We start from the raw sequence: 20,385 nt of genomic DNA on the forward strand, positions 1-20,385 counted from the left end.
GTGTGGGGGGCCGCGGGGGCAGCCCGTAGAGCTGGGCCGCGCTGGAGCCTGGGCAGTGCGTGGGGCTGGCCTGGAGGTGGGGGAGAGTTCRGGATCCGAAAAGCCAAGCCTTAGTTAAGCCAAGCCTTAGTTTCGAACAGCGTGAAGTGTCCTGTCCCCCGCYTCAGCCACAGACACACTTCGAATTTCTTAGGGTTTTGAAGAGAGGGGAAGGCGTTTTTATGCATTTCATTTAAAATTTCTCTATCTTTCTTTTTCCCCTGCTTCCCTGGGTGGGGGAGAAAAGGGGAGTTGCTTTTTGGGAAGGGATGAGAGGGGGGAAAGAGTTTTCCATGGTGTGAGAGAATAGAACATACCATTATTGAAATATGTTCTACTAACAAATATTATTTTTATCTAACTTGAACGAATTTATCATTAAAGTTATTTTCTTCTTTGTCCAGTGTTATACTTCCCCTGCCAGAGAATGTGAAAGAATATTTGCTAGACGATGGAACGCTTGTGGTTTCTGGAAGGTAAAGAGTGTTCCTACCCTCCACCCCTTCGATTATTAATACTATTTTGTATTCACAATACTATTTTGTATTTGCATTTAGCAATTTCACTAATGAGTTTTGTAAATTTGACCAGCGTGGCTGCAGTAAACCCAATACTGTGTGAACAAGGGAATGGGCTATTAGTAAACACATGAAGGTGAGTATTAGCGAATGTGAATGTTGCTAGTAGTAAGAACTGACTTGCCAGCGCCTGATGCAGATGCTAAAATCCATGTAATACACTCGATTCTAGACCAGCTGGGGCCAGCTCTCTCAAGTTTTCTCTGCCTTTCCATGCAGAGCCTGCCTACTTTTCAGGTTTCAGTGCACAGCCTGCTGATTTGGGTCTGGTCGCTTTGGTGCAGTTAGCTCCGGTTGTACGGCTTGGCCTGTGCCACACGGCTCATGTGCCTGCAGCCTTAGTCGGCAATGATGTGTCATTACTGGAGTTCGATTATCAGTAAGATAAACTAAATTAAATATAAAATCTTACTGATTATTGAGCTTGTGTAATCATTTGAATACATATAAGCTGTGCACATGACTAGGCCCAAATGACCTACGTATACACCTGTGCCAAGATTTTTGGATGTAGAAGGATGGGGTAGATAGATATGAGAAACAGTAGTCGAGAACTGTTTGTTCTTACTGTTTCAAGTTTTCAAAGAACTTTGTTTTCTGCTTAGAATCTCACTGTGTGGCTTCCTTGTAAAAATGATTATTGCATCCATCGAGTTAATGATCAGACTTGGAAGTCAATCCGCGCTGTATCATTTCTTAACTGGTGGTTTGCCTCTCCCACAGAACAACCAGTTGGGATGTGTAGATAAGGGAATCAATTTATATAAAATCGAAGCTGTTTGAACACCTTATAAAGATGAAGGCTTTTCCCAATTTAAAATTTTTTTATAAGAAGTGTCCAGAAAATTAGAATCATTTTCTGAACAGTTTTGAATAAGAAGTAATATTGTCACTTGTTTCTACTTAATTATGTAATCTGTTTAGCAACGGCCTCGTAACTTGTAATTAGACTTCAGAAAAGCTGAAACTGATGGTTTGAGTGTGCAGCTATGGCACAGGAACAGCTTCTGCTGTCTTCAGTGGAATGATGGACAGCTGTATGATAGATTTAAATTATATATTTTTAAGCTGTTTCCCACTTAAAATTCCTTTTTAAAAACAGTTTTTCTGTGAGCTGAGCTTTCTTAGGTAGAAGTTGATGTGATCTTCCCACAGTCAAGGCCAACATCAGTGTTAAACCTCAGTGAGCCAATATCTGACCTCTAGATCTCAAAAACTGATTTGATAATTTAATCCCTGTGGAAGTGCATTAAGGAACTGCAGAGACTTAGCTTGTTGTAAACTGGCTTTTTACTAACACCACTGCAGAGCTGTTATTTGAACTTATCCTGCTTGCTATACTGACTTGTCTTTTTCAGTAACTTGCTCTTCTATTTTTAAGATTTTTATGCTCGGTGGTACTGGCTAGAGAACTCCAAAAAATCACCTTCATGGGAATATTTACAGTCAAGTGCCTCCTCCCAGACGTGCTGCTGTTTACAACAGCTGATCTCATATGTGCAGAAAAAGGAATTTTTCATGAAGAAGTTAGTGACCCTGAAACCAACTTCTGTAGGCTGTGAGAACCTTCCCAAACTGTAGGATCTTTTTTCAAACTTTACAAGTTTGTGCTTGGAAAAGGAGTGGGGAAGGCAAGCATAATACAAGGTGAACTTGTAAAGAATGCTGCTTAATTCATGCTATTGTGAGAGTACAATAAGCATTAGGAGAGGATGATTAATAGAACGTTGAAGAAGCTTGAATTATGGTGTTTTCAGAACAGAAAGTGATCTGCTAATTGGCAGGAAGCAAAGCGTTTTGAATAGGGCCCAAGTCTAATGCCAGGGTGTTCTGTCTTCAGTTTTTCTTTACTGACTTGCTCTGATTTCTCTGCCAGGTGTTGTGAGGCTTAATCTACTTATGAGAGCATTTGAGATCGATAGCTGCTATGTACTGTGGAATCACAATATATGTGGTCAAGTCAAGCTCCAGTACTCAAAGTCATTCTCCTCTTCCCTTTCCCTCCCCTTCATTTTTGTTTTAGAGAAGATCCACCAGCTCATTCTCAAGAGGGGAGTGATGATGAAGCAGAGGAAATACAGGTCAGTGAAAAATGTAACTTAATGTGAAGTCTGTTGAGAAATACATCGATATTTAACCACTTCGGCATAGTTCGTAGGGAGGATAGTACTTCACAAAAATAATAATGGCATGGTATTTGCCTTGAAAAACTTACAAACACTGTTATATATACAGTGATGTCAGAGAAGGCTTTAAATGTTTTTATGCTCTTTCACGCAAAACTTTTTTGAAAGCCTTTGTTACTGTAATGGTTATAACGAGCTGGGAGTGTTTAAGGATGTTGGAACTGAAATTAACGCTGTTTCAGGCCCCCAAAAATTAGAAGAAGTGGATTTTGAGGAGTTATTTCAAGGAGCAGGGAAAGTCTCTGGGGCCATAATAGATCAGAGAAGTAACCTGGAAGAAAAACCCTGAGAAATATTGTGAGCACAAGATGACGGAAGGTACAAAAAGAAAGTGAAAAAGGAATACAGATGAAAGTACTGAATCCTGAGTCCAAGGTGACTAGAAGATGGGCAAGAATGCACCGAGTTCTGAAATGTTTGTGTTTCTGATATCAATCACAATCAAAATACATAGGTGCTGAACCCAAGCATTGATGGTATTTTGCAGTTTCCAGAGGATGTCCTCTGTCCTTTTTCATGTAGAGAATACACACAATTTTTCCTTTCTTAATTTACAGCTGTAGTAATTGCAGGATGGTGATTTTATGTTACAGAAGCTCCAGGCCAGTGATTTGGTCTTCATGTTGTGGGAAGCCATATAGATTCTGATGTTCTTATAAATTGTAAAGGATGTCTCAAACCAGTGACCTTTGATTTGTTTTTATTTTTAACAGTGGTCAGATGATGAGAATACTACAACGCTTAAGGTAAGGTGCTCTGAAAGCCGAATATGTGGGTTTGTCAGCAGTGTTCATTCTGCAGCCTTGGTATAAGCTCACTGCTAGAGTTAGAGATATCCATTGTTGTAATTAACATTTTCCAGACCATCTAGATGGATGTCATCGTAGATACCAGTAACTTTAAAAATGTTTGAATGGCTTAATTTTATTTAACTGAAAATAAAATGCTTCTTTTCTTCATCCCCAAGAATCACATACTTGTTAGACTATAGGARATGAACTGGAGTGTGGCACTAAATGTAGCTGTCTTTCATTCTCACCACTTTGAACGTCTCCCAGTTACTTAATCAGACTGGATACAGAAGAAACAAACTCCTGCAGCTCAATTTTCGTAGCTCTTCTATTACACCTTTGCCATTATTTCCTCCTAAGTTCCTTTCTATCATCTTTTTTCCTTTTCTTGTCTTCTTGTTTTCCTTGTATTGTGCCTGGCTTAGAATCAGGATCGTGATGGATATGAACCAGGCTTCCTTGATCTATTTTTACATCTTTTTTTGAAACTTGCTATTACCCTGTCATTGTCAGAATTCATATTTTTGTACCACTCGTCTACCATTGATACTAATATTTCAGTCATATTAGCTCCCAAATGTTCAACATAGCATTGAATAATTCACATTGGATTAGGTGCAATATAAACGCTATCTCCTGCTTTGAGTTGCATGTATGCTAACGCAGCATTTATAACATCTATTTTAATACTAATACATGCTAACTCTACACATGGTAACAGCTTCARTTCAGATGCCTAAGCTTTGATAGAATAGATGTCTGAGACTGACAAAAATAATATGCATACCACAGTCCTTATTCTGAATAACTTAAAGTCACATGTTGTTACATTGCTGAAGAAATAGCACTAGATTTTTGAATCAGGTTTCATGATCATGTACAACACAGTAGGAGAAAAACMTAATTAAGAAGGATGATATTCATTGGAAGGGTATAGGCCCAGTGATTTCATTTCAGCTAGGTAAGGATGCGTCCAGTATGTGGATTGCAATTTTGCAATTAATGTACATGGCTTTTTGATTGGAGCTATGATTGCCAGATTCTTTCTTAAAAATTGGGCAGTAGTCAGCAGATTTTTGACAAAGGTTAAGCATTTAAACATTGCTAGCTTAGTCTGCAGAAGGTAAGAGCCAGTCTGCATCCTGGGACAGTGGTTTGGATGGTTCCTTTTAGGATTTGCTATTAAACTGGTTTCATTGCATAACTTCTTGGTGGCTTATTCCACTGAGCTTAGTGGAGGTCTTTGTCGTGCATCAAAACTGGAACTTTGAAAATGGTTAATTATGGGAGTGGTATGTGCCTGTGGCTGTTTCCTAAGAAAACATATCTACGTTTGGTCAAATAAGRGACTCTAGAAATGGAACTGCACAATGTGCTCTGTATCTTTTTGTGAGTTTGGTAAATGATTGCTCTGAAGACTCCATCCATGGCAAATATGCTTTCTCTACCCGAAAACTAGGGGCTGCTTTGAGGCCAGGGAGTGAATGGGAATAGTCTTCTGCGCTTTTAAGCGTTCCTCTGTTACCACTTTGGCAGTGATGGAGCAAATGAAGAAGCAGCCTATCTAGAAAGTGGAAGAGTGGGGAGCTGCACCTGGAGTAAGGGCAAAATGTAAGAGTGGATCAACTAGCTACGTGGCTGAACAGGGAGACCCTAGGGAACCTAACATGTGATGAGCAGTGGGAGAGCCTGGAGACTCTGCCGTTCTGCATTCAACCTCAGTGTAGGCCGCTCGTGTTTTATTAACAGTAAATCCTGGGTTATAATTCTCTGGTGGTTTCTTCGCTCAAGGAGCAGTAAGGTGGGCTGTGATTCTGATGATTCTGATTTGATAACGCACCCAAGTCATCAGGTAGAACTTGTTTTCCTTGCCCCTCCTATATTCCCCTCCCATATGCCCCTCCAATTCTAAAGAGGAATTTAGAGTATAGGATTATAGAAAATTACTTTTTTTTTAAAGTACATTAATTTTGATGGTTGCAAGGTCAAGCATTCAGAATTTAGGAAATGTTAGAATTCAACTGGTTTATGCTGCCTTGGAGCTATCCTCCTGGGTATATTTCTTCACTTGTATTAATCAAATAACATGATAGTAACATTTCTCCAGGGAGGTTTTGTACATACTAATGTTACATATATAACATGACTTCTGACTTCTGTCGAAACAAGAGAAGATTGGATCGGAATGCAGTGCTGGATGAGTTTTGCTTTTTGCAGGAATAATTTCTAGAATTGACTGAAGCTCTAAAAATAAAATCAAGTAAGAGTAATACTTGTTCAGTTTTTCAGGTAGAGTTTCCCATGGAGACCAGGTAGTGCACTAAGGAATGATTCAGAATGTATAAAGTTCCATCTAGGTCATTGCACTAAAATATATTTTTTGTTTGTTTAAATGTGTCTGTGCTGTGGGAGAGAGCAGCAAGGGGGAGACGCTGTAGAGTATAAGATTGTTCTATCACTTGTGTGACTGCAAGCAGTTAGCTTTAGCCGAGATGTTATCTTTGAGTTGCATTTATTAAAAATAGTCAGAAATAGTATTCTTACATGCTGTTTGCTGTGAATCCTAGTACGTGAAATATCTTTGACATGTGTCTGAAATGCTTTCATAAAAGTCAGCAATCTAGTTTTTACATTGTGCCGCGTTCTGTGAGTGGAGTTTATAGCATCCTGAGGAGTTTTTTCCCTGTTTTATGCCTACAGTATTTGTTTCAGTGTATGTTGTATTATGCATTATGTATTATGTTGTATTCTTTATAAGTCAGTCTTCCAGTATATCCTGTCTCTTTCCAGTGTGTCCTCCCTTATCTAATTCCTCAATGCAATTGGAATATTACAAAACAGTACTGATCTTTCTACCTTTTAGTGCTTTGACAGGATGCTACAATGTGTGCATTGCACATTTTTTCAAGGAGATGCCTAATTCTAAACAAACCTTCTGTGTTTTTTTTTTTTAATCTTCTTGGATGTTATTTACATAAAATAATCTACGATCAGGTGTAAAGCTACAGATGTGTATTTAAGGACTGGCTATTTGACTCGCGGGTTTGCCAGCTGTTGCAGTTTTCATGGTGGAAGTTAAAGTTTCACGTTTACTCTAAAGTTCATGGACTTTTGCTAGTAATGTGAGTGATAACTAGAAACATACTTTTAAGAATGAAGCCTGACATTCTTTAAAGCAGAGAAACTTGAAAATGATTTATTCTACAAATGCATTATTTTTGTGGGGGACTTGGCTCATGGTTTTTGGATGAGGTTATTCCTTCTAAAGTATGTATTCTTACTAGTATTTGTAAGATGACTGCACTTGATTATTAAATGTGCTGAAATCGATATTTTGTTGTTGTTGTTGTTGTTGTTGTTTGTTCAGGCTCCAGAATTTCCTGAGTTTGCAGCTAAAGTCCAAGAAGCAATAAGTTCCTTAGGAGGCAGTGTTTTTCCTAAACTTAACTGGAGTGCTCCAAGGGTAAGAATGCTGACTCTTGAAACTTGTAACAGATATTATCACAAGGACTTTTTTGTTTTATCTTAATGCATTGGAAAGTAGAAGAGACTGGTGGCTCTGATAAAGGAAGGAGTGATAGATGAGATGTCAGCGAAGTGTGATACAGCAAATTGTTCTGGAGTATTAGAGCTAGATGGTGCACTGTTTGGTGAGGCTGATCCTAGACAGCACTGTCCCTCACATAAAAATCCCTGTATCCTTCTCATAGACAACAGCAAGTGTGAGACTCCCCTCGTTTGTGATATTCATTGAAAATGTTGTCTGAGATTAAAAAAAAAAAAAAAAAAAAAAGCATTTAAAGCAATAACCTTCCTTCAAATTATTTTTAGTTACTGCAACTATTCCTTAAGGATGAGGCATATCCAAATGTTTCTGTGTCATGTTCTCAAGGGAAATTTCTGTCCAGGCATTCCAGGAAAGTGCCTGGAAGCAGTAAGGAGAAAGCTCAGTTTTTAAATGGATTTGCTCTGCTTTCGTAAGAGTATTAACTATGAAAATCAGTAGCTATTCCAAGTCTCTTGTAACAGCTGATGAAGCTTTCCTCCAGATCCCCCCCCAAAAGTGTTTTCTGCTTGTATTTCAAATGGTGCGCAATATTTATTGTGGATAGATCTGTAGCTTGTGTTCCTTCTTACTAGTAAAGGTACATTTTGGATAATCTGCCTTTTTTTTTTTTTCCATTTAGGATGCCTACTGGATAGCAATGAATAGCTCTCTGAAATGTAAAACTCTCAGTGACATCTTCCTGCTCTTTAAAAGTTCAGACTTTATTACTCGTGACCTCACTCAGCCGTAAGTAGATTTCTAGCAGACACAATCTTATTTTTAATCAGTAAAAAAAGCCCAAGCCTCTGAGGATAACATTTCAGTTTCTTTTGAAAACTGTTATTATTTACTGAAAAGTAACTATAAACATCTGATATGAAATTTCATATACATGTTTCAAAGTTGTGTATTGAATAAATTTCAGGTACAGTATGAAAGAGTTTGTTCTTTGAATTTTTTTTTTTCCCACATCCTTCCTTCCTCTTTTTCTCTCTCCACCATGCAACAATAAATTCCAGGTTCAGTTTAGTGCAGAGAATTGTGAGGCAAATTATCTTCAGTGCCACTTACTGTAAGTGAGCCTTTTCTTGTAAACCAGAATTGTTTATCAAACTCAACTAGTGGAGGAACAGGCTTCGTTTTATTTTTATACTTAATTCTCTGCTTTTCATTCATTTGCATAATAAAAGTAAAAACAGGAAGACATTATTGTATTGAAGTAGTGGTAGCTGAGCACATATGAAGTGACACTATGGATTAAGGCTATTTTTACTGAGTTGTTTTCCAGAGCAAATCATATTTTAATGTTTTGGTGCTTTTTTTTTCCCTTTCCACCTCTTTTGGCGTTTACTTGTTGCTAGTTATCTTGTTGTTGGCAGTTTTTCTGATAATGCAGTATGACTTTACCATGTCCCTTTCAAACTTTAAAGCTGTTGAAGTTTGTGTGGTTGCTTGAAAGGAGCCTGAGACTTCTGTTAATGCATTTCTGGAGCTCCTTCTGAATCCCAGTGCTTGTAGTTCTTGAACAAACACACCCCCAGGAACTGTGACTACAAATAATGATCACAGACAAAATTTGAATACAGTGTGATTGGGGTGTATTTTATCTACTAACATAAAGAGAATATTTGATTGTGTAGGAACAGTTTCCTCCTGTAATATCCACATCTGATTCACATGACTCACTTCGAAATATTGCCTTTTCTGGAAGAAAGGAAAATTATTGGAATTTAATGTTCTTGTTACTATTATTTTTGTCAGAAAAAAACAAAATTCCTAAGACAAAGGACAGAGATAATCTGCTGCTCAGTATCTGAGAGATTGTTTTCTAGTAATTGTTCAATGCTTATTTATATTATTGCAATATCTAGGAGACTCAGTCAAGTGCAAGGGCCTTTTTCTCGGTGCTTTATAGAGGGATAACAAGCATAATAGTCCTGTCTTAAGTAGCTTATGACTGAGTAAGATTTGTCCTGTCTAAAACAGGAAGCAAGTTGTATTATTGCTGTGCAACTGCCTTCCTTTTTATTCATGCAACCTTGTAACACCTTTTTTCCATTTGCTGGAGCATTAAAGAATTAATAGGTAGCAACATCCTCACCCTAATCTCTACGTTCTTTATGGAGTGCAAGCAATGTTGTCAGTCCAATACGCGCACCAGGTGTTCCATTACGTCCAACCTACAGTACTGGGAGGTGGAACAGAAGAGACTGAGAAAGAGGTTAAAATGAGAGGACAGTTTAGAAAAGTTTGAAAAGTTTGTCGGACTAGGGAAATGAGCACTGCGAATGTATTTTTATGGGACCACAGAGAATGAAGGGGATGGGAGAGATGAGAAATCTGTAGTCTGCATTTCAGAGATGAGTGAATGATTCTCTGGAGACTTTGATGGTTTGCTAAGGAGCTTTCTTTGATGGTTCCTGGTGCTAATGGGAGGCCAGGTCACTTGGCAGTGGTCCTCTGGGTGGTGCTAAAGTCTGAAAGGGTTGAACACTAAAATCTAACCTGGGCTCTTGTAACTGCTTTCAGAAATGATTCTTCTGGGTCTCAGAAGATTTGTATGCTTCACACTGAGCCCCTTGTGGATATTAAATGATAAGGTTTTTGTATCCTGCTATCCTCTTGTATAAAGAGGATCAGCAAAAAGTACCCTGAGCTCCTTGGAGAATTCCCGTTGGGTTAATCACATTCTAAGGAGTTTGGGACACAATCATGGGTTTACCAAGCACCATTTGATTTAAGAGATGTGGCAATTGTATGCTTCTCTGTGCTCTCGGCTTATGCCATTTGCCGAGCAGAATGAGTTGGCCAGGCCACCTTCACTGAAATTGAAATTGGTGTGTTTTCTCTCGTGGTTTTTATCTCATATCAGGCAGAGTTAGCACCTCAGCTGTTCTCCTTGCCCTCTGCAGGCAACGCTGACTTCTTAGTGGTAGAGACAACGAATGTCTTCCAGCTCCTGCGTTGTGAATTTCACAGCGTGGGTGTTAACCCGACCCATCAGTAATTTCAGCTTAAGTTCACACCAGACTAAGAGCGGTAGTGGCTGAGCAGCCTGAAGCAGACATGCTCTTTTCTTTCTGCTAGCAGTTGCTTCTCCCACAGCAGACAATACCTGAAATCACGCTAGCTAAACCCGTTCGCACTCATTTTCCAGAGTGCTAAGACAGCATACGCAGTCAGCTACTGCAGCTTGGCTAGTGCTGGTAATTAAGTCAACTCTGTGACTTGATCGTGGGATCATCACCTAAACTAAAGGCTAAGGTGCCATTTCTTTAAGAAAAAAAACCAAACCTGTTATGTTTATTTCCCTGTCTAAAAAATCTAATGTTGTGTTGGTATAAAATCAGATTATCTTTTTTGCTGGAACGGGCTGTATTTTGATAGAGTGAAGTTAATATGGCAATACAGCCTTGCACTTCCACCAGTTTGAGTGGAAATTGTACTTAAGGTGAGGTGAATATTTCTCCACATGTCTATAAAACTTTTTGGTCTCTGAATATTATGTTTTATGATTATTTTATGTTTGTATAAAACATGTCCAATTGTCCAGTCAGTGCATGGTATTTCTAAATTGCTAAGCTATTCATACAAAATGTCCCTATCCAAATGGTGAAGTGGTTACTGCTGAATCACAAAGGCGGTCTTCATTAATTACGCTATTGATTAGCTGCCAGCTCCCTAGTCCTTAGCAAGCAGAAATTAAAAATGCAGCTGGCATAAGAAAGTAAAGTGCTGAACAAATGAAAATTGGGTACATAATATATCCAAATCACTTGGAAGAGCTAGTCGGAGGGAGGAGAAGGGATAAAATATACTATCTTTCTACTTTTTTTGTTGATATTGTGTGGTATACAAGTGTCTTGCTCTGCATGCACAACAGCCAAAATGTTGTATACTCTGCTTTTTTTTTTTTTTTTTTTTTTTTTCAACTGTCTTAACTTAAAAAAAGAATCCACTTCTTGGGTCATAATGTAGAAAAGACTTTGCATGGCAATTTGAAGATCTGTTTCTGAATGCAGCTTTGCCAGTGACCTGCTGCGGGACTTAAGGCAAACTGCTTTCTATGCCCGTTTCTTCCTCTCTTATTTCCTGTTTGCTTCTCTGATGCTGGCCTATACGTTGTTTAGGTCAGGGAACTGCCCTCGCTGTAGTTAACAACTGTCTCGAGTTCAGAGAAAATTCCAGCTGTGCAATACTTTGATACAAACCATTTAAAAGATGCAGCCTCAGTCAAAGCTTATCTAGTCATGTACATTACGTTTGCATTATTTAACTGTTTGGATTCTCACATGGTGTTGCCACTTTCTGTGTTCAGAATAATGACTTAACTTTCCTCTTAGAACAGGAATAAATTAACGAAGGCTTCTGAACAGTGTGCTCATTAATGTAAGCAATGTTGTTTCTGCTTCAAGTAAGCTTTGCCTTGTATTTGACTGAGTTCACAGAAAACTTTTCAGTTTTTAATGCAGGCTTTCAAAACCTTAGTGTTGTGGATATATGATTAAAAAAAAATCCATTTCTAACAGGGATTTCTGTTAAGTGATTAAATCTCCTCTTTTGAACGAAAATTACTTTAAAGGCCTATTCAGTGTATTACTTTAGTACACAGGTTTCTTCCTTATTTKAGAATGTTTGGGCTAGAAAACCCACCTTGAGACTGGTATGAATAGTGGCAATAATTCTAATGATGTGATAATGCCCTTTCAATTGTAAGATAAGCTTGTTATCTCACATTGGTTAGTGAAACCTGGGAATTTTGCAGAAATTTGTTCCTGTTCTGCAGCACGATACTGAATGTTTCAAATCTGCAGATGCTACTATTGGGATGTTGAACCCTACAGCATTCTTATTTTTCCGGTTGTTTAATAATTACAATGGTAGGGAAAAAATGTCTTGTAAGATCAGCCTTGTTCATATAATGCAAAAGATGTTTTCTTTTGGGGTTGCCCTTGACTTAGCATAGAGGGGGCAGTTTGAGTCAGGTACCAGAATAACTGTTGTCTGACATGCAAATATTAAGTGTTGCAAATTGACTTTCAATATTTTAATTGACCAGTTGTTTCTATGGACCTGTTACTTCTCAAAGTTCATTCTTGAAAACTCTTTGAGAGGCTGGTGAGGCAGGTGGAGTAGAGAGTCTAACAGTAGTCACTCAACCCTGCTTAAGCCCAGGAGACTATTTTGCAGGAATGAAGGCAGCCTGCGTGATAACTTTAGTAGGTAAGAAATGACTTTCAGGTTAACAAAGCATGCGAAACAGCTCCCAGTGGGCAAGGGAGAAGTTTCCAAATGTATTATTAATATGCAGGACACAAAAAAGCTTGAGGGGAGACGCACCTTTTCTATTTAGGTGTTTATGAGAGGACTTGGTTAAAATTTAAGTGCCTACTTCAGCAAACAATTCAGAAAGTCTGCTCTCAAGTGAAGTTTAGCCCATTAGACTCCTAAGAACATTGCTTAATTTTAAAATCTAGCAAATGTTTCAGTACTTTTTTTTTTTTTTTAAGTTAGCACTCTGATTACATTTTTGAAACCAGCCTTCTGCATATTGGATCACAAAGTTCTCTGGTTGCTCAGAAGTAGATGACCATGAAATCTCTAAAACAATCAATATGAGCAGCTAACTGCCTGGCTCTCTTCAGTGATAATAAATGGGTGGATTTATGGTGGGTAATCCTTGGAGGAACCCCGTCCAGGAGGTGCGGGTTGGGTGTGCCCAAAGTGCATGGACACCACTGAATGCAGCAGACACCAGTGCAGCCAAGTGCCTTAGCCCAGGACTGTAGTGCTACCAGATATTGATGGTGCTCATGTCTTGCCCCAAGTCTCCTAGCTAGAACGCTTGCTAAGATGTGAACGACGGAGATGTCCTACACACAGGATTGTTTAATCCATTTTACATTAGATAGTAATTTAAATTAAATTACCACCTCCTTTCTTCCTCCTCTCCACTCCCCCAGCCAGCCCCAAATGATCTGAGCAAAGGCCAACTACAGACGGTTTTTCTTTTACTTCTTATTTTCAGCGTCTGTTTTGTTTTCCTTCTAATTTTTAGCTTCCTCTCAGAGAACAAAAAGTAGTTGAGGCTCAAAACTTAACCCGTTTCTGCCTGCGATTAAAGTTGCTTCAGTTAACTGGAAAATATTCTTTCTTTTTTAATGGGACATTTTAAGGTTTTTTTAAGATGTGGAGGAATACCAGCTTGTGTTCTGCTGACAGAACATAGGAGGCAGTGTTGGCTCATAAAAATGTGACTTGGGATTCAGGATATCGTGTTGAAAGAACTGTAGCTGTTAGTTTAGACACTGCTTTAACCTGTTTCAAGGCAAAGCATTGCACATGAGAGAATGTGGAAAATGAGGCTTTAGGCAATGTCTTTTTGTTGAGATTTTACTCAGCTCCCCTTTTTACCTAGGAATTTACAGAATGTGTAGTACAAGATCCTCCCTTGAAAGCTGTATGAATCTCCTACTGGCTTATGGTCCTTAGTTGAATACTTCATCCAGTAAAGTTCAATATTTGAGAAATAAAGATACAGTTCAAAGGCTGTTAGAAATTTCTCCTTGATTTTTATTAAGGTTTTAAATTAGACTGTGAGATAGTAGCAGGGGAACTTGTCAGGTACAAAATAACTCTTACAATTCTCATTATTCTGCAGCTAATAACAAACTATTAAAAATGTAATCTCGATAATTTGCGAATCAGTTTATGGCTCTCTTAGCAGGTAGGTACTGGAGGTCTTATAAACATTCTTAAATCACTTTTCTCAGAGTACTGAAAGCTGAAGTGCATAACTGCTTCATGTAGTATCCTGTTGTGTCACGTGTAAGCATTTAAAGCTTAACGTACATCTGGTAGGTACAAAGAGACCTTGATCCTTCTTGTTGACGTGTAAGTATAAATCTGTAAACAAGCTGTTGACCACAGCCCAAGGCTTATAAGCTATAGAGTTGAATTCCTTCATTCTTACTAGTATTTGTAATGATGATTTTCAAAAGCTTCAGAAAAGAGAGTCCAGATACCTTTTCATTTTGCATTCCTGAAGTGTCTCTGAATGCTCTTTCAAGTAGCTCCAGACCTGAATAGGATGCAGGTTAAAGAAACCCTGCTTTTGCCTCTGACTTTTAAAGAGCCTCATGTAATGTAGGAATTGAGCTGTGTCCAATCAATTAATGCCGTAATAAATTTCGTATAAAATACATAGTTACAACTACATCAGGTTGCCCCTCATTTACACAAAAAGCTGGGGGGTGTGAGTAAGGTTGTGTTGACAAAAACCCGTGATAGTATTCAGATGAAAAATGAGGAAAGAGAGGACAATGACTAGAGTTTTTGTCTTTCATTACATTTTTCCATTTTTTTTTACCTCACTTATACTCCGTCCTGTGTCATTGAGGCTCAAGGAAAAMGGTGTTTGTGTCTTGCAGTATTTTCTTCCATATTTACCATTTGATTTGCTTGTCTTGGTAGCAATATCTAAGCAGTCAGTGTGGCTTGGGATGGCACACAAGGATTTCATTTTATGACTTGCAGGGAAAGATGCACTATCTTCCTCCACATAGACTCCTCTGAAATATATGAGGGATGGGTAAGGGCTATTTAATTCTGATTGATAATAAGGATGTCTTGTGATAACTGGAAATTATTGTAAGAGTACGTCTTACTGGAATGGACCAGACTGCGGATACCTCAGTCACAAGCGTGGAAGTCCATGAAAGGTAATACAGGTCCGAATATGCAGGGATTGTAGAACCCCACATGCTGGACTTAAGCTGCCTTTTACATATAGTTTATGGTTGTTTTTTTTTCTGCAGGGGGGGAGAGAGGGGTATTTTCTTGAGCATAGTAAACATATGATAGTAATGCAATACTYGGAATTCCTGCAAAACTGCAAGCTGTCATGAGTTTGCTTCTGTCATCTTGACAGATCTCAGATCGCTGGGAATATACCCCGTAGTTGATGGATGTTATCTGTTTACATAGGCTTGCAGATGTATACGATTTGTTTGATTACGGTATTTTGGAACGCATGCCTGCTATCGCCTTTCTCTTCTGTGYGTGGTGGCTATTAAAGCCTAAACTAAAACGCGTGAAATTTATTTTTATTGGCAACCGATTGAATGAACTCGTATGATAGCTCTGTGCTTCAAACTGAAGGTTGAGCTGCCATGTCTTACAAATGCAATGCTTGGACAAGGGATGTCAGACTTCTGCATTACTTTACTCAGTGCTGAAGGGAGATTGCATAAATGTTGCCATTTAAGAATACTGCTCAGCTGTGACCCTTACACAGCTCTGCAGTACATCCAGGTAGCTTGTTGCCAATAGGGTCGGGGCGTACCCTTGGAAGGAAAATGCGTGTTCTTTTGGTAATTGCCTTTGAAAGTTACAGGATATATTGTAAGGTTTGCTGTATAAAAATGAGAGCTTACATAGTTGTTGGCTTGGGTATAACTGCCTCCGTTCTTGATAGTTCCTGAATGGTGGCGCAGAGAGTCGGATAATCACAAGGGACAAAATCTTGGCATCTGCTGGCAGTTTTGGAAATAGTTTTGTTTATTCTCACTCTCAAGAGCTGTTTTTCTAAGAGCATTTCTTAATGCTGTTAATTTAGAAAGATACCATGCTGTGGTATCGAGAGTGTCGAGTGGTGCTGTTTTGCGTCCCTTATTCATGGAAATGAAAACAGTCCTGAATTGCTCTAAGACATGATGTGTCTCAGTTGTTGGGTTTAGGAAGTGAAACATCAGAATTACTAGGAAAAACATGCTGCGATGAAACTAGATTAGATTGTTAAAGTTCATATGGTTCTTTGAGAATCTGGTAATGCCAGCATGACAGTAAAGAAGAAAGGAACAGCATTGGTAATTCAAACAAAAGACTCAGCAATGCAAAATACTCCCTCTTTACCTAAATCCCTGTCTAAATGAAGAGCTTCCAAATTACACTAGATAAGAAGATGATTTTTTTTTCCTTGATAATCCTTGGAAAGAGGCTCATTATTCACATACTGAACTTACTTGGTTTGTACATCTTGGATATACTTTAGCAGGACTTTTTGGGATTCACGGTTCAGGTTTATTTTTCTCACAGTGGCTAAAATCATATATGTAAAAGCAGATTTTGATGTGTGTGATTTATTTTTCCAGATTTATTCACTGCACCGATGATTCGCCTGATCCTTCCTTGGACTATGAGGTAAGACCTGATCTGCCTGATTTCTAGGTAATTTAAATAAATTACTCACGGGCAGGCTGCCATTTGTGCTTGGGCATGTGCCAATAATTTTTTGTTGTTTTTTTTCTTTTCTTTTATTGTGTTGCTTGGGCAGTGGGGAGAAGTCTGGTTAAGAACTGTAGGACATAAGGAGTTTGTTTAATTACAGGTCAGTGATGAGCTGATGCTCAGGCTTTTCAAGCTGCTTTGTAGTTTCCTCTAATGTCTTTTAGGTTTTGCCAGGAAGGGCAAGCTCAGCAGCTGAAAACCATTTACTCTCCATAGCACACTTCTTGTGAACATCGCAGCTGCGGTTACTAAGAGAAGCTAGTTGTAGTGGCTGGGGCCATCCTGGCTACTAAGACSTGGATTGGTTGTATCTTGTTATACGTGTTCATTACCAGATTGAAACCTTAGGTTAGTGTTTTAGGTGTTAATGATGCTTTAAACTGTTCATGTGGTGCTGTCATTTTTATTATAGCATCTAATCATGTCTCTAATAATAATTTTGTATGTAAATATAGCATTTGTCATCATCCTGTAGGTTTAAAGGCCTTTAGAAAAGCGAATGAACCGTGTGCTTTAAAGCACTGTCTTAATGTGCTTTAAAAATGTAGAATATCTGAAAGTTGGGACAAAGATGTTTACATTGTAGTTAGTGTCAAGTTTGATTGTTAAATTTTCTGTTGCAGTCAACAGGTTTTTGGGAGAATCCAGTGCCCATGAACAGCAATTGAGGCCCTCAGAATAACAGATCCATCCGAATGCTTCAGCTTAGGAAATACAGCACCTTGATGAAGTGCTAGAGATGTGCTTTAATTACCAGGCAGTCTGTCCTATTGACTATAATAGTTTGGTTACTATTTCTATCCTGTGTCCTTATTTTAAAGGGTTTGCGCCTTCAAAGGCGTCACAGAATCCTGCTCGGGTGTATCCCAGAATAGAGGTTGATTCGGTTAAATTTAATTCTGCTCATCAGCTCTTTTGACTAGAGAGCCACTTCCTGCCAATTCCAAGACAGATCTGTTGTGCTATACAGCAGGATTTTTTGTTTTCCATGCTTTAACATTAATGTAACTCTGAAGTTGTTTCATTAGAAATTTCTTGGTTGAAAATGTTGTACAAAGTGGAAGATTATAGGATAATTAAGATGGGAAGGAACCTCATGTGGTGTCTAGTCCAACCTTCTGCTCAAAGCCAGGTCAGCTATGGGATCAAACCAGATTAGACTTGATAAAGCCCTGAGCAATCTTAAACCTCAATGGATGGAGACTGTGCAACCTCTCCTGGCAAGCTGTTTCAATGCTTGACTGTCCTCATGGTGAAAAAGCTGCTTCTTATGTCCAGCATGAACCTCTTTTGCTTCAACTTATGCCAGTTACCTCTTGTTATCCCAGGAAGGACTTGATAGTGTTGCTTTTCATTGCTGTATTTATTGTGATGTGTGCTGCTACAGAATTGCTTTGATCCTAGCTAGCATTCAATGAAAAATACAGAGAAAAATTGAGGAGCGTATGTATTAATAATTCATGTAACGTAAATCTTGGATTAAAGAAAATAGAAGGGGGGGGGAAGAAAAAGTCTGCCCTCTACCTTCAGGTACCCACAAAGTTATGAAAGTACAGTTTTTGTTCAATCATGGTGACTATCTAATACAGTCAATATTAGTAGCCTGTTTCTGGCCAGTGGCAGAGGGCATATAAATGTAACAGATGTTTTCAAGGCTCTTGAACCGTATCTGGARTTCCAGGCATAAATAGCAATGTAACAGCATGTTCTGAACATGTAACTGTAGAAGAAAGTGACATATTTATCAAATTATTCTCTAGACATCAGTGTTGAAAGACTTTGGCTTCAGGAAAAGGTCTCTAGTGGGTAAAATTATAGCCTATTGGGTTTATTTTTGTCTTTACATTCTCATTACAGGTAAATTAGTAATAAGCAAAATTACTTCTAAGTATTTGCTAAGCTAATTATATGGACTGCAGGTTGAGATTTTTTTGGTTCCTTGTTTCAGAGGTTGTGTCATAATTACCTTCTTGTTCTTCCAACAGTTTTACTGTATGCMTGTTGACAAAAAGTTACCTGTTATCTGTCTGAAACCATACTTTTGTCATTTGTTTTTCTTCCTCYGTAGCTTGTTCTTCGAAAATGGTGTGAGCTAATCCCTGGTGCAGAATTCAGATGCTTTGTCAAAGAAAACAAGCTTATAGGTGAGGATTTTCTTAAATTATTCAGTGAAGTTAAGAGTTGCTCTGATTTCTTTAATCAATGTTAAATCTGAAGATACTTCTTCCTCACCACACTGCGTTTCTGGAATTCATGTTTGTGTTTTTTTTTCTTGTTTCTGTAATTTAAAATATGGTATGCCAAGTTCCCCTTTCCGCTATATCTGAAAGCCTGACAACATATTATGCCCAGTATTACAGTGGGAAATTCTTAACTCTAATTGCTAATTCAGAAACTTCATCCAAAGGGTGTTATGCAAATGATTCCTTTATATTCAGGAGCATACTGAGTCATAGCCTACCTGGAGAAGGAGTACAGAGGCAGTTGGGTATTATGCTGACAGTGTGACCACATCTGGATATTATATGTGGAAAGGGCCAGAACACGTCCGTGGGTTTGCTAGGTGTCTGAGCTCATATTAGAGTCAATGGTGCTTAGTCAGCAAAGCAGTTGACCCATCACTCTGGGTTAAAAACCTAAATGTAGAATGTTTCAAGCGGCATGGAACAGCTAGGGTATCCAAAACATACACAGAGAGCTGGCAGAGACATCAGGAGACTCATGGGAGACCTGTGACAGCTTGAGGACAGGTAGATTATGCTGGAGAATGTATTTTAGGCAGTTGAACTATGCTTATGTATGTGCTTCAGGGTCAGATGAATTCAACTCCTCTGGCTGTATTGACAACTTCTGACTTTAATGGGAGCTTAGATATCTAGTGCACACGTAGACACCTGAAGTGAGGATTTTAATTTTGGACTGAATTCCATCCCACATCTCTGGAGATCGAATTAGTTTTTGCTGTAGTCTGCCATGGAATCTGTCATGATGAACAAAATTGTAGATAACACAGAGCCTGTGCACATTTGCTCTTATCTAGGCAGAATTGTTATAATTAAACTCTTCTAGCATAGCAAATGATGTTGAAGTATTGTAGCAATGATGTAGCAAAGCTCTAATCCAGACTTCTTAGGAAGGAAGGTGATTTTTTTTTTTTGCTATAAAATGAAACCAGTTTCACTCACTCTGTCTTATACCTACATATTCACAAGCACTAAGATGCATGTGTCCAAGTAGTTTGTCCAGGATTCCTCGTGATGAAAAAGAGATGAAGGGATATCAGCTACCCAGTCCTCATTGTTTCTCCTGGGTTCTTCTCAGGGCAGTGACTACGCGCTTGTTTTGGATGTGCCTTTTTGTACCAGTTGGGAGCTGATAGTGATTCGTTTCTCCATCCTGTCCCATTGCTGTCAGTCATCAGGAATTTACTCACTGTCCTTTGTCCCCTGATCTGGGTGTCCTATAAAGCTGCACACAGATCTTTTGGGATCTGCTAGTTTAGGTGCTGTCAACACGTGCCATTCTTACAACCCTTCTTTTAATGTTTCTTCTGGTACTTGCATACTCATCTTCCCATTCATGCCAATCATAGGGTTTATATTGCAGTTCTCTGTAGCAGAGTTAATCTTACTAATAGCAGAGATTCTCCATTAGGCCAGTATGAAGGAGAAAGAGCTGAATCCTGTCCTTTATGTGGTGCTGAGATGCCACAACTAACAGAGATATGCATCACTGTAATAATCTCTAAAATGTTTGAAAGTAGGATTACTRTAGAATTTATGTATCTAGTAATGTTTACCTTCAAATACCCCACAGCATTTGTGCTCTGGCTAATTAAACTGTCTTAAAACCTAGTAGATCTACCAGTATGTTTTTTTTAAGCTAGCAACTCAGCTGCGTGTCTGAAGACAGCTCCAAGTTTTTTCACAACATATTCCCATACTCTCTGATCTAAT

The 20,385-nt window shown here is 38.6% G+C and overlaps 1 protein-coding gene across 1 annotated transcript in view; it reads left to right on the top strand.

Annotated features, from left to right (window-relative positions):
* Positions 1-411: 411 nt before the first annotated feature.
* CDC123 (cell division cycle 123) overlaps positions 412-20,385 on the top strand; it is a gene marked incomplete at its 5' end in the record, with an annotated part of 34,251 nt that continues 14,277 nt past the window's right edge. Inside the window, 7 exons of the mRNA XM_026091116.1 lie at positions 412-515; positions 2,641-2,698; positions 3,517-3,549; positions 6,962-7,057; positions 7,782-7,888; positions 16,294-16,342; positions 18,498-18,573. Of these exons, the coding sequence (XP_025946901.1) occupies positions 412-515; positions 2,641-2,698; positions 3,517-3,549; positions 6,962-7,057; positions 7,782-7,888; positions 16,294-16,342; positions 18,498-18,573 (523 nt within the window). The remainder of the gene's footprint in view (positions 516-2,640; positions 2,699-3,516; positions 3,550-6,961; positions 7,058-7,781; positions 7,889-16,293; positions 16,343-18,497; positions 18,574-20,385) is intronic.

The sequence above is a fragment of the Apteryx rowi genome, unplaced genomic scaffold (assembly GCF_003343035.1).
Source record: "Apteryx rowi isolate R43461 unplaced genomic scaffold, aptRow1 scaffold_9, whole genome shotgun sequence".
In the NCBI taxonomy this organism is placed as follows: domain Eukaryota; kingdom Metazoa; phylum Chordata; class Aves; order Apterygiformes; family Apterygidae; genus Apteryx; species Apteryx rowi.